Source organism: Leuresthes tenuis, unplaced genomic scaffold (genome assembly GCF_036924035.1).
Source record: "Leuresthes tenuis unplaced genomic scaffold, fLeuTen1.0.hap1 SCAF_1, whole genome shotgun sequence".
Taxonomy (NCBI): Eukaryota; Metazoa; Chordata; class Actinopteri; order Atheriniformes; family Atherinopsidae; genus Leuresthes; species Leuresthes tenuis.
The window spans coordinates 29059923-29073364 of NW_027325355.1; the positions used below are offsets into that span (position 1 = coordinate 29059923).

A 13442-nucleotide genomic window follows, 5' to 3' on the forward strand; every position below is an offset into this window, starting at 1 on the left:
ACACTCCGAGAGAGTAGCTCAGGATGATGGGACGCTGCCTGGGGTTGGACTCTTCACGGGTTCAGTTCCCTCAGATGCTCTGTGGGCTGCCAGCCTTCATTCTTTAAGGAATATAATCATCATTTCTGTCAGGGACCAACAACCAAAGTCAGCTTTGTGTGAGACCCTTAAAGGGCAGATAGCTCAGGCTGATAAAACACTGAGCTGCTGTTTGGGAGAGTTGGGATCAAAGCCCACAGCTGCAAAGGCTCCAGCTGTGGCTGCTGTCAGGTGGACACTTTAAACTTTAATGACTTTTACAGTCCAACACCTGGAGGAAGATTTAAAAGCGCTCCGAGAACTTCTCCAGATGCCCAGAGGACTTGGTGGCATCATGGTAGATGTCAGAGACAGAGAGCTGTAGCTGGAGGAGACCTGGTTTGAGTCCAGGAGCTGTCAGAGAAGAACAACAGAGAGGAGAGGGGGGGAGGAGAGAGATTAGAGAGAGGAAGAGGAGTGGATAGAGAGAGGGTTGGAGAAGAAGAAAGGAGGAGGGAGAGGAAGAGGAGTGGATAGAGAGAGGTTGAGAAGAAGATAGAGAGGCTGAGATAGACCTGGTTTGAGTCCAGGAGCTGTCAGAGAAGAACAACAGAGAGGAGAGGGGGGGAGGAGAGAGATTAGAGAGAGGAAGAGGAGTGGATAGAGAGAGGGTTGGAGAAGAAGAAAGGAGGAGGGAGAGGAAGAGGAGTGGATAGAGAGAGGTTGAGAAGAAGATAGAGAGGCTGAGATAGACCTGGTTTGAGTCCAGGAGCTGTCAGAGAAGAACAACAGAGAGGAGAGGGGGGGAGGAGAGAGATTAGAGAGAGGAAGAGGAGTGGATAGAGAGAGGGAGAAGAAGATAGAGATGGAGGCAGGAGGAAGAAGATACTGGTGAAGAAGAGAAGAAGAAGACAGAGAGTGGGGCCAGGTGGCCCCCAGAGAGTTCCAGAGGCAAAAGTAGGGGGTTATGCTGAGATTTTACAGTTTGTTTTAACTGTTTTACAGTTAGATTTACTTATTATTATACAGTTATATTGGACTCTTTTACATAATCATTACATTAGTATATTTACATTAGTTATAGCTATAGTTATAACTGTAAAATCTCAGCATAACCCCCTACTTTTACCTCTGGGACTCTCTGGGGGCCACCTGGCCCCACTCTCTGTCTTCTTCTCTTCTTCCTCCTGCCCCTCCTCCCATCTCTATCTTCTACCCCTCTCTCTCTAACCACTCCTCTTCCTCTTCCTTAACTCTCTCTGACAGCTCCTGGACTCAAACCAGGTCTATCTCAGCCTCTCTATCTTCTTCTCCCTCTCTCTCTCTATCCACTCCTCTTCCTCTCTCTTAACTCTCTCCTCCCCCCTTCTCCTCTCTCCTCTTCTTCTCTGACAGCTCCTGGACTCAAACCAGGTCTCCTCCAGCTACAGCTCTCTGTCTCTGACATCTACCATGATGCCACCAAGCCCTCTGGGCATCTGGAGAAGTTCTCGGAGCGCTTTTAAATCTTCCTCCAGGTGTTGGACTGTAAAAGTCATTAAAGTTTAAAGTGTCCACCTGACAGCAGCCACAGCTGGAGCCTTTGCAGCTGTGGGCTTTGATCCCAACTCTCCCAAACAGCAGCATAGTGTTTTATCAGCCTGAGCTATCTGCCCTTTAAGGGTCTCACACAAAGCTGACTTTGGTTGTTGGTCCCTGACAGAAATGATGATTATATTCCTTAAAGAATGAAGGCTGGCAGCCCACAGAGCATCTGAGGGAACTGAACCCGTGAAGAGTCCAACCCCAGGCAGCGTCCCATCATCCTGAGCTACTCCGTCACACTTCAGAGGTCTGGAATCAGTCCGTTTCTGTCTCAGAAAAACTCCTTTAGACTCATTAGAATAATCTAATACAATAAGCAGATGTTGCTTTGACTGTGGGCATCGAACCAGCGTCCTCCAAACCAGAAACCTTCATGCAGCAGCCTGAGCTAATCTTCCACTCTGCTGCTTCCTCCGGCCAGAAGCTTTTATCTCTTTGAGTTGTTGGTTTAGAAGTTGAAGACATGTTTGAGTGGAACCTGGTAAAGACTTGAACTCGGTCCCTCTGCCTTCCCAAGCTGATCTCCAACAGCTGGAGTTGTTCTTCCTGACAGAAGTTTGGTTTTTCTTGAAGCTTTTGTCTCTTTTTTGGAGTTTTGTCCTTCAAAATGGAACCTGGTAAAGACTTGAACTCGGTCCCTCTGCCTTCCCAAGCTGATCTCCAACAGCTGGCACCATCTGAGCTCACAGCTGAGCTGCTGAAGCAAACAAGCAGCCTTCTTTCTGAGAGCATTTCACTCTTTCTTTCATTCTTGGTGCTTTGACAGAGTTCCAGGAGGGCTCTCAGTCATCAGGACTCTGCCTTTCCTCTGCTAAAGTATCTGATGATGAAGAGGAGGTGAAGAGTTCTCTGTATTTATTCTGAATGTCGCCTCAGGGTAACGATGCAGCAACTCAACACTCAGGAAAAAACACGTTAAAACCACTTTAACTGTAAGAAATGATCAGAACGATGAGTTTTAGTTCAGTTTAGTTTACAGCTGAGTGACTCTGTGGCAGAAACACACCTGGATCTCAGAGGCCTTTTCTGTACGACCAGTTTACACCAGAAACACTTTGATCTGCTGCTGATGAGAAGAAATGTTCCTCCGTGTTCATGGACAGCTGCTGATGGACTCATTCATAAAGAGGCAGAGCCCCGAAGCTTCCAGCTGTTATGTTTCAAACTTTATTTCATCATGTGGAACAGATATCATGTAATTCTTTATTTTCTGTCAAGGTGGCAAAAAAAGGCTGTGGAACTGCATCGATTGCTCGAAGCTCAGTTTTAACAAAGATGGTTCCTTTTAATTCTTCTTCTGAGCATCATTTGTTTGTCTCAGACCACCCAAGCCTCCTTCCTGTTTTACTCAAGTTTTCTGACTTTTTAACATCGATACGCTCCAAATATAACAGCTTTTTAATAACTGGTGACTTATGCAAGTTAAAGTTGATTTTTACCTGCATCGTGTGATTTTGTTGTTGATTATTTTAACAGCAAACTGAAGTCAGACTGCTGCAGCTCCATTTAAAACTAAATCAGTAAAAGATAAAACTAAACCAAAGTGGAGAAATGAGAGAATCAAACAAATGAAAAAAAAATACAGGAGAGCAGAAAGAAAATGGAGGAAAACCAAAATAACCATTAACATTTATTACAAGTCCCTCCATAACCCGGAGAAGAGTCTTAATTCTACCTAAACACGTGTTACAGTCCAGAGTTTCATCATGCATCATGTTTGTATTACACAGACGTTATTGTGTGTATTTATTCATTCATATCTGCCATGAAAAAGCGCTGGAAAATAAAATGGCCGTTTATTACTGCCCTCTAGCGGTTAAACTGCACAGCTACATTAATCAGTGCTTTCTGATTTAACCGGAAGTTAGATTACCAGAACCACGGTACAGCGAGAAATATAAAGTCTGTTCTGTTTAAATTTACTGTCACGTGAAGTAGCCACGATTTAGCACCACATTCACTCATTTTGGACTCATCATTTCAGCTGAATAGAAGCAGAGAAAACAAAGATGCTAACTGCCGTTAACTAGCTAGCGCTAACTGTAGCTTGGTTTACACTTGAAGGAAAAAACTGCGCCTTTCACACAAAGAGGCCACCAACTTATTTACATTCAGTCACTAGTCCGTAAAACAATTCTCCGCTGTTATCAGATCAAATAGCTTTATGTTACGTCTGTTAAGTGCAGCACAGCGTTAATATAATTTTATTCTGAAAGTCTTACAGGAAGTGTGAGTCATTTGTAATATCTCTATCTTTACCTTTTCTGTAGATACCATCTGTGGCCGCTAGAGGGCAGAAACGCCCTGCTCACAGTATAAAGACTGAATCTGTGGACTGCAGCTGGTTGCCTTCATCATATGAACAAAATGACTTTATAACAAACAGATTTCACTCCGTTTCAGACACAACGGGACAACAATGCTTTCAGTAAAACATTCAAACTGACAAAGTACAACAATATTTACGAGGAGTTTCATCCTTAAAGGCTTTTAACAGTTACTGTGCAGGTTTGAAACTGGTCCTACTTTCCATCGATCCATCTTCACTGAGTAATGATAAGAAATGTAAGCTGTGGTAAAACTCCAGCATTCATAATCTGAACTAAATATGACAGTGTTGTTAAAATATTAATATAACTGCTCTCTTCCATCATAAAACCTCCTTTTATAAAGATTTCCCACGTTTCAATGTTCATCCTGACTGAAGGTGTAGTTACAGCTTATGGCCACAAGAGGGCAGCATAGAGACAGATGCAAACTGTCTGTCAAGTCAGCAGTGACGCAATTAGACATCACTTCCGGTAAGGACATAAAATAAAAGCTTCCCAAATAACTGTAAATAGTTTGGATCTTATATTTATGTATAATAACGTACTTTTCTTAAGAAATTTACCATTTTTTGTATATAAAATATTCCCAGTTCACATGATGGATGTTGGTTGTTTTGTTTTTACTTGGAGTTAACATTTAGAAGACATGCTTTTTTTTGTTCTTCTTTATTTAAAGTAAGTACAAACACACAAGGCGTATAACAATTAAACATATTCTCATAAAGAGTGAAATTAGAAGACATGAATCTTGAATCTAGTTTTCCTTTTCCTGCCTCGGCTCATGTCCCACACTCCAGTCCACTTGGTGGTAATAATCCACCTTGAAGCTGGCTTTCTTGGTACAATCTGGATCCCTCCTCTGTAAATGTGACTGGAATCTTCCACTTCCTGTCTGTCAGTGTGGAGTTTCACCTGCAGCTGCTGGGATGAGAACAGGATGAGAGGAAGAAGCTCTCAGCACCGTCCCCTCATTAAACTGCTTTCAGTAAATTTCCAAACTGATGTGAAGTTCAGCTTCAGTCCTGTTCTCAGCTGCTGATCTGCTCACATCTGACTGAATATTTCTGGGATGTGGCTGCTCACTCTGACCACACTCCACCTTACATTAGATTCAACCTTTTTGTCCTCACACATGTACAGAGCAACAAAGTGCAGTTTAGCATCTGAGCAGAAGTGCAACAAGCAGTGAGTGCAGCAGCATAAATACTGTGGGATACGGAGGTATGTCCAGCTGCTTTTTATAGCACATGGACAGCATTTACAGATGAACATCTATGTACAGGTGATGGAGAAATACACACCGTGACTGATATGCTGCTCAATCACCTGAATACAATCAAACATGGAAGCGTTGGATGTGGATGTGACACACAGTACGTGGCGGTGAGCAGGACAGCTGAGCGGCCTCTTCTGCTCGCCACTGAACGCAGGTTAAAGGGTAACAGCGGCTGTCCCTCACTCATATACAGAGCTGAACAGCAAAGGGTGGAGCTCTGAGTGCGTGAGCAGCTAACATGGTCCTTCTGTCAGCCACAGCATCTACAACCCTGCAGACAGTAAAGAGTCATCACTGACCGTTACTCTGAGCTCTGACCTCACCTGCAGCCTCCTGACAGGAAGCCATTATCTCAGCAGGGCGGAGCCAGCTGCTTTCCTGAGGATTTACTGAGAGCTGATTGGTTGACACGGTTTCCCTGAGAGGACCGATCCTGCTTTAGAGCGAGGTTAGTAACGCCCACCTTATTCCCACACACCTGAGGGGAAAAGGGCGAAGAAAAGTCTATTATCCAGTTAAAACCTGTTCTCTGACTGCTGTTCAGTGCTCTGCTGAGTCCAAATGTGTGACCAACAGGTCTGTAATCTACAGGATTCCTTCTGCCTCTGTTCTATAAGAACAATCAGTGGTTACAGGTTATTAAAGATGGATACCATCACAAAAGTCTGGAACAACAACTGAAAACAGCCCCTTCCAGTAGTTATTGATTCATAGGTTGATGTATAAGTTCACCCACTGGAGCTGGTCTCATAAACACTCTGTGATAAAACTTTCTCTGCAGTGATGTGAAAACTGAGATTAAATACACACAACAATAAATACAGAGTAAAACAGTTGAAGTAAAACCACCAGCTGACTGTCACAGGAAGACACAATGAGGGAAAAAGAAGAAAAGCAGCTGTTAACTGATGTTTATTTCTAAAAGTAATATCTTTTTTGTTGGAAAATCATGACTCAGTTTATGTAAATAGGGAATATTTTTAAATACAAAAAAATAGCACATTTCTTCAGAAAAGTACATTATTGTTCACATAAATAAAGGATGAAATTTACCTCCATAAATAGAAATGTAGAGTATTATGGTAAAATATTCTGTTCCAGCAGTTAGACTGATCCACTGGAGAAGTTTACTAATATAAAAATGAAACCAACAAATGAAATAGTAAAAATTGTATCTGGTCCTTTGGGAGTGTTTGCTTGTTTGTCTGACAATTAATTATTTGGGAGACTTTTATTTTTTAGTCCTCACCGGAAGTGATATCTAATTGCGTCTCTGATAACTTGACAGACAGTTTGCATCTGTCTCTATGCTGCCCTCCTGTGGCCATAAGCTGTAACTACACCTTCAGTCAGGATGAACATTGAAATGTGGGAAATCTTTATAAAAAGAGGTTTTATGATGGAAAAGAGCAGTTATATTAATATTTTAACAACACTGTCATATTTAGTTCAGATTATGAATGCTGGAGTTTTACCACAGCTTACATTTCTTATCATTACTCAGTGAAGATGGATCGATGGAAAGTAGGACCAGTTTCAAACCTGCACAGTAACTGTTAAAAGCCTTTAAGGATGAAACTCCTCGTAAAGATTGTTGTACTTTGTCAGTTTGAATGTTTTACTGAAAGCATTGTTGTCCCGTTGTGTCTGAAATGGAGTGAAATCTGTTTGTTATAAAGTCATTTTGTTCATATGATGAAGGCAACCAGCTGCAGTCCACAGATTCAGTCTTTATACTGTGAGCAGGGCGTTTCTGCCCTCTAGCGGCCACAGATGTATCTACAGAAAAGGTAAAGCTGGAGATATTACAAATGACTGACACTTCCTGTAAGACTTTCAGAATAAAATTATATTAACGCTGTGCTGCACTTAACAGACGTAACATAAAGCTGTTTGATCTGATAACAGCGGAGAATTGTTTTACGGACTAGTGACTGAATGTAAATAAATTGGTGGCCTCTTTGTGTGAAAGGCGCAGTTTTTTCCTTCAAGTGTAAACCAAGCTACAGTTAGCGCTAGCTAGTTAACGGCAGTTAGCATCTTTGTTTTCTCTGCTTCTATTCAGCTGAAATGATGAGTCCAAAATGAGTGAATGTGGAGCTAAATCGTGGCTACTTCACGTGACAGTAAATTTAAACAGAACAGACTTTATATTTCTCGCTGTACCGTGGTTCTGGTAATCTAACTTCCGGTTAAATCAGAAAGCACTGATTAATGTAGCTGTGCAGTTTAACCGCTAGAGGGCAGTAATAAACGGCCATTTTATTTTCCAGCGCTTTTTCATGGCAGATATGAATGAATAAATACACACAATAACGTCTGTGTAATACAAACATGGTGCATGATGAAACTCTGGACTGTAACACGTGTTTAGGTAGAATTAAGACTCCTCTTAGCTGCCAGCAGCTTCGTCTCCAACAACTTTCTGCTTTCAGCCTTTCTGCTGCACAGGATGCAGAAGCTGCAAACCGTCTTCAGAAACGTTGTTTTTAAAATCTAATTCTTTTTCAGTGGTTTTCACAGTTTTGACTCTTGGATATAAGGTCACTCAGACACACATCATCATAATCAGAGCTCTACGTGATGAAGGACACTGCTTGGACACATATTTGGATACATGGCTGCTAATGGAAGCTGAAGTCAGACCCGTTACAGACTTTGAATCAACTACAAATCCTCCCTCTCTGTACGTCGTCTTTTCCCAGTGTCTGAATCCCCCCCCCGGCGAGTCAAAAACTGTCTCTTGGCTGTTGGCTGAAATGTCTGCAGGCAGAACAATATGACGAGTCCAGCCTTTGGGAATACTCCAGCCAAGGATGAATGTCACACCAGGCTACTTTTAAGCTTCGTCTCCTGTCCCCCATCAAGGTCCTTGGAAATATTTTCAGCTTTGGCTGCGCTGCTGCTTCTTGCCAACGTTTGCTGATACCTGGAGAAAGACAAAACATATGTCAGCAGATACACTACAGCAGTGTTTCTCAATCCTGGTCCTCGAGGCCCCCCCGCCCTGCATGTTTTCCATGTTTGCCTGCTCCAGCACAGCTGATTCAAATGAATGGGTCGTCCTCAGCCTGCCACAGAGCTTAAATACCTGAAACGCTGTACTTCAGCAATAAAGAAACACCAACAGGATATTTATAGACCCATGACATTTAGAACTAAATGAGACTTAACATGTCTACATGAACACATTGTTGCTAAACTCTGTTCTGTCAGCATCACTAAGCTGATGCTCCAGTGCATGTAGATGAGGAAGCTCTATCCTCCGCCTGTCTGCATCTGTTCTTCTGTCTCAGCTGTGCTTTCTTCCTGCTCAGTTCCATCACTTTCATTGCTCACCTCTTGACCTAATTCCTCTGGATTCCTCTCTTCTTCCAGCCGCCTCTCTTCATTTCCTGTCTGTTTTTTGTGTTTTGGGGCCGGGGGACGAAATAGGACATAATGTCCCCCTTTCTCTTCATTTTGACAACTGAAGAGCAAAAAATACGAGACAGTCAAGCAAAGGGACAACACTGAATTAAATATTAACTCAGTACTGTTGCTGTTGGCTTGCATTAATTAATATCATAATGTCGCTGCGATTCTTTTAAAATTATATGTCGAAAATGAAGGAGCTGAAATCATTTCACTTTGTAACATGAACCATCGACTCGGGCCAAACGTTCAGAAACATCTGAATTAAACCTTTGAAAAACGGAGTCTCAGTCTCCTGCGGAACAAGCAACAAGTCAGCAACAACATTTTCAGACCAGGTCAAAATCTTGTGTTTTCAATACCAGGCGAAAAATAGTTTTCCTCACCTTCAATTGTTTGAACGAGAAAATGTTTCGCGCTCTTTTCCTCCGCTTCCTTCACTCACTGGAGTCCGCTCGGCTCTCTTTATAATGTCCATGGTTCTGCTCAGAGCTACAGAGTACATACAGGTGTAGATATATCTGTAGATACTCCATAAATCTGGGTCGGCTCTCTCTTGGCGGCGCACAGTGTGCGCTGCTCTAAGTGGTCCGACCAGAAACCTGCGTAGACGCTTTATTTCCGCCTTTCCCTTCAGTACAAAATCATCGCAAGAGTCATTTTATTACTGATGCAGACGCTTTGTTCGGGGAGGGGGGCCACAGGGGGCCACTGGCCCCATTCCGCAGACTTTACGTGACAATAAAATAGATCTACATTTCTGCAAACATTTTTGAAGGAGCTCACAAACACAAAGCCGCCGAACAAAGAAAAACAAAAACAGTTTATGAGCAAAGCTCCTGAACATGAAGGTAAAAAGATGTTGAGAAACTAAAGACCACTGGAATGGAGAGTTTCAGTTATCAGAGTCTGTGGGGGTCGAAAATAATCTGAAGGAAGTTTTCTCTCCAGAAAACAGCGACGCCCCGATGGTCACATGACCACCGACTGACGGCTGCTTCACCAGATTTCAAACTGCTTGTTTTTCTTAAAGGGAGTTCTGTCCACGATGCTGTTGCTGAAGAGTCTAGAAAGAGAGCGAAGCAGAGAGCAGACGTCACTCATTCAGACACAACGACACCAGTCCAGCTCACGTCAGATTACCCATGATTCCTCTGTGAGGAGAAGGCTCTTCTCTGATGGTGCAGTAATGGATGCTCGCTCACCTCACAGTGCTGATGGAGGGGCTGATGGAGAGCAGCTGGAGTAAGCCATCAGTGGAAGCATCGGTGATCTTATTGTGACTCAGACTGGAACACAAACACAACACTGAACGTTATGTTCTGCTCTGCTGAGAGCAGGTTCATGACAAAGAAAAGTAAAGATTCAAATAAAAGTGAAGCACAGTTTGATGTTCTGTTACAAACATCTGTAAACGCAGCCCTGCTGTGCAGATGTGCCTCTCCTCTAACAGGAGCGTCTCCACATCACACTAACAGGGACTCAGGCTCTCCTGAATGTGGAGCAGCTTCACGGCTCCTTGAAGGCATGTTTGGGAACTCTGTGAATGAGGTGCACCGCTTTATTTGGGCCCCGGTATCTGAACAGATGCTTGTGTTGGTCTCCAGAGGGAACAGTTTCTGACACTTACTCCAGGACGCAGACTTTGTGCAGATGTGTGATGAGCTGGAGCAGCAGCTGGTCAGTGAGCTGACAGTGACTGAGGTCCAGCTCTGTCAGATCTTCACAAAAGTCCAGCATCCGGAGCAGAGCTCCACAGAGCCTCTGATCCAGTGTGGTGTGACTCAGATCCAGCTCTCCACCCAGGGCTCTGCCCAGGAACTCCGCCCGTCTCACTGTGTCCCTCTCACTGTTCACAGGAAGCAGGGACAGCAGCTGGAGGAGGACAGTCTTACTGACTCTGAACAGGAGGAACAGAGCAGACTGTTAGGATGCAGCAGCATGAATGTGAACAAGCTTCTCTCTGGTTCAGCTTCATTAGTGGTCCCTCTCACCTGAGGCAGACCCTGTCTAGGACAGGAAACAGCAGGTCCAGCCCGCTGTCCTCCACCTCACAGTCTCGTAGGTGGAGCTGTGTGTCCCGGCTGCTGTGTCTCAGGATGGTGGAGACGGCCCTGCAGTCACCGGCACTCAGACTCAGAGGCTCAGTCTGAGCCTCCTCTGAGAGCTCCACACAGGAGGAGCAGGACAGATCCAAGCTGTGCTGCAGGGTCCTCAGCAGGTGTGATGCTGCCTCCTGCTGGCCGCCAGAGGCAGCACAGCAGTGGAGGAACCTCAGCAGCTGCTTCCTGTCCACACTGGTGGAAACATTGATGCAGGAATGAACCAAATCAAACAGTTCACACACAGATAGAAACTATTTCATTTATCTTCATTGATCGGTTACCAACATGATCTGCAGATATCCCAAAGATAAGATACTGCTTTTATCTACTTGGTTTCTGTGATCACTGCAGTCAGACTGAGTCCAATCTGACTGTCTGTTTGGGCTGATGAGGGGAGAATCTGGATGTTATTCACAGCACTGAGAAACAAGCTCTGATATCTGACCTGAGATCAGAAACTCTGTCCAGCGTAAAGAGGATGGACTTGGTTTCCTCAGCTGGGATGGAGGCCCACAGCAGCTTCAGCTGAACTCTGTCACTGTGTCTGAGGATGAAGAGCAGAGCAGCACAGTCCACTGAGTCCAGCTCTGTGCAGCTCAGGTTGATCACATGATCCAGTGACCTCAGTAAACTGGGCACCATGTGACTGGCATGAGCTGAGCAGAGCTCTCTGATGAACGTCCTCACAAAACTGGGACTGGGCCTGAAAGCATTCAGAGGAACACTTTCAGTTCATCAATTCATGAACTGATGATGAAAGATGAGCCACAACATTTCATTTATCATTAAAGAGGATAAACAGTCTTTATCTGTAAAAAGGTGAAAAAATCTAAAAGGACCACCTTTTAAAAAGGATCCTGTCCAGAAAGGGCAGCAGAGGAGCAGCTCTGTGCTGTAAGAAGCGGTTCTTCCTCAGGTTCACAGCGATGATCTGAGCTGACGACTGCTGCAGCAGATGGTGAAGAAGCTCCCAGTTCAGACAGCAGGAGCTCAGGTCTCCACCGAGCTTACTCAGGAAGGACAAAGTCAAGTCCTCGTCCTGGACTTCATGGAGGAGGGACAGAAGCTGCTGGAGGATCTTTTCATTCAGTCTGAAGATTTAAAACATAGAAAAATATCTCCATGTAGTTCTGAGACAGTTGAGGAAAGACTTTTACCTGACTGTGAGAGAACCATCATGAAGCAGCAGTGTGATGAGATGCTGAGCAGGGATGCAGGACTCAGTCAGCTCCAATCGACCGACTGTCCAGTGTCTCAGCAGAGAAGCCAAACTGCTGACAACCTTCAACAACACTCTCTCTGATGGCTGAACTTTCTCAGACTCAAGAGAAAGCTCTTCAGCAGCCAGTGGAAAGACCAGTCTGCCTCTTCTGACCCACTGAGACAGGAGCAAGGCTGTGCTGTTGGAAAGCCTGAAAATCAGAGGCGATCAGAAGAGACGGCACCAAGAACTGAAGCTGGTAAATAGTGTTAAAGAGGGACTGCACTTCCTACCTCAGACTGTGCAGCTGTGTTGTATATCTGAAGAGGAGGGAGGCTCCTCTGAGAGACATCCTGCTGGCTGTGAGGAGGAGATCCACCTTAGAGCAACACAATCTGAGAACTCTCCCCACAGAGCAGCAGGTCTTCCTGGGTAACTCTCCTGTTAACAGAAGCTGGAAATCCAGGAGCTGCAGCAGCTCCTCTCTGGACCTCACAGAGATGGAGGAACACACACTCTGGAAGAACTCAGGACCACAGCTAATACACAGATGAGGGCGGAAAAATTAGGGAAAATGGCAGGATTATATGTTAATAAACTGTTATTTTTACATTTTGTACACTGATAGATCACTTTGAATGGAACAAAGTATGTTATTAGATATGAAAACATCACAATATATTAAAAATAAAACCCAAAAGAAGGTGTTGTAACACTGAAAATGGTTGCCATGTTTACCTGAGCTGTGAGATATAAGGCAGACACTGCAGGAAACTCCTCACTTCACTCTCTTCATGTGAGCAGCCTGTCAGCTTCACTTGCTTCTTCTCTGATTGGAGTTTCAGCACTTCCAGGAGGATGGAGGTCTTTCTCTCTGAGAGGTTTATGGACCAGACTGCAGGAGCTGACTGGAAAACTGACTGTAATGATGGAAGGACACTCAGACCTGTTTCACTCTCACAGTCCTTCACATGGGCGTAAAGATCCAGCAGGAAATCACACTGACGTTTGTCTTCATGATGAAAAGGAAACCTTTGATATCTGCACACTGATGATAACAGCTCCAGCATCTTCTCTCCTGTCTGCTGCACACAACAGATTCACAAAGAACCTGGTTTCTTCTTGAAGATCTGAGCTCCAACGATGAAATGTGGAGCCCTGAAAGGGCAACAGGTAGAAATCCATTTTATTTGCACTCAGACAGAACAAATAAAGCTCCACAAAAGCCTAAACCCAACAGGAAGGTGGCCATTTGAGTCAGGAAACTAAACATTTTGTGAACACAATTTACTGATATTACAATCTCCAGAAAGAGTTTTCTTTAACTGGTCACATGTGGCCGTCTCTAAATAAAGATTATAAAAAGCTCGAGTGTTTCTTCAGAGCTGAAGCCCCTGAAATCTTAACTGAAGATTCTCAGTCATCCAGGTCATGGTAATCATGCTCTAAGGACTTTTATTTGGATCGTCAAGATCCAAAAAGATTCAGAAAGAAGTCCCTTATTAAAGCTCTTA

General features: G+C 44.0%; 1 protein-coding gene and 1 long non-coding RNA gene across 3 annotated transcripts; both read right to left on the reverse strand.

The window, feature by feature from the left end:
* Window positions 1–7336: 7336 nt before the first annotated feature.
* Window positions 7337–9178, reverse strand: LOC140293983 (uncharacterized). Its single transcript, XR_011912731.1, has 3 exons — window positions 9009–9178; window positions 8548–8677; window positions 7337–8137 (listed from the first exon to the last, which is right to left on the reverse strand). It is a non-coding gene; the product is annotated as an uncharacterized lncRNA (long non-coding RNA).
* Window positions 9179–9574: 396 nt separating this feature from the next.
* LOC140282677 (uncharacterized) lies at window positions 9575–13010 on the reverse strand. 2 transcript variants are annotated; one of them, XM_072377317.1, is made up of 8 exons: window positions 12222–12400; window positions 11885–12139; window positions 11570–11818; window positions 11173–11430; window positions 10617–10919; window positions 10253–10522; window positions 9828–9911; window positions 9575–9688 (listed from the first exon to the last, which is right to left on the reverse strand). In XM_072377317.1, exons 1-8 carry the CDS (start codon window positions 12278–12280, stop codon window positions 9622–9624), a joined length of 1545 nt encoding a protein of 514 aa, XP_072233418.1. In that variant the 5' UTR covers window positions 12281–12400; the 3' UTR covers window positions 9575–9621. The 2 variants fall into 2 exon arrangements, with proteins under 2 accessions (XP_072233418.1, XP_072233344.1); XM_072377243.1 differs by lacking the exons at window positions 11885–12139; window positions 12222–12400 and adding an exon at window positions 12667–13010.
* Window positions 13011–13442: the final 432 nt, after the last annotated feature.

Bases quoted from the DNA above. Each gene is read 5' to 3' on its own strand.
- LOC140282677 (XM_072377243.1), bottom strand. From the start codon at position 12,998: ATGCTGGAGCTGTTATCATCAGTGTGCAGATATCAAAGGTTTCCTTTT. The intron at 11,819-12,666 runs GTAAACATGGCA...TTAAATCTTCAG, and splicing joins CCTTATATCTCACAGCTCAG to ACTGAATGAAAAGATCCTCC. The intron at 10,920-11,172 runs GTCAGATATCAG...TGTTTCCACCAG, and splicing joins GACAGAGTTTCTGATCTCAG to TGTGGACAGGAAGCAGCTGC.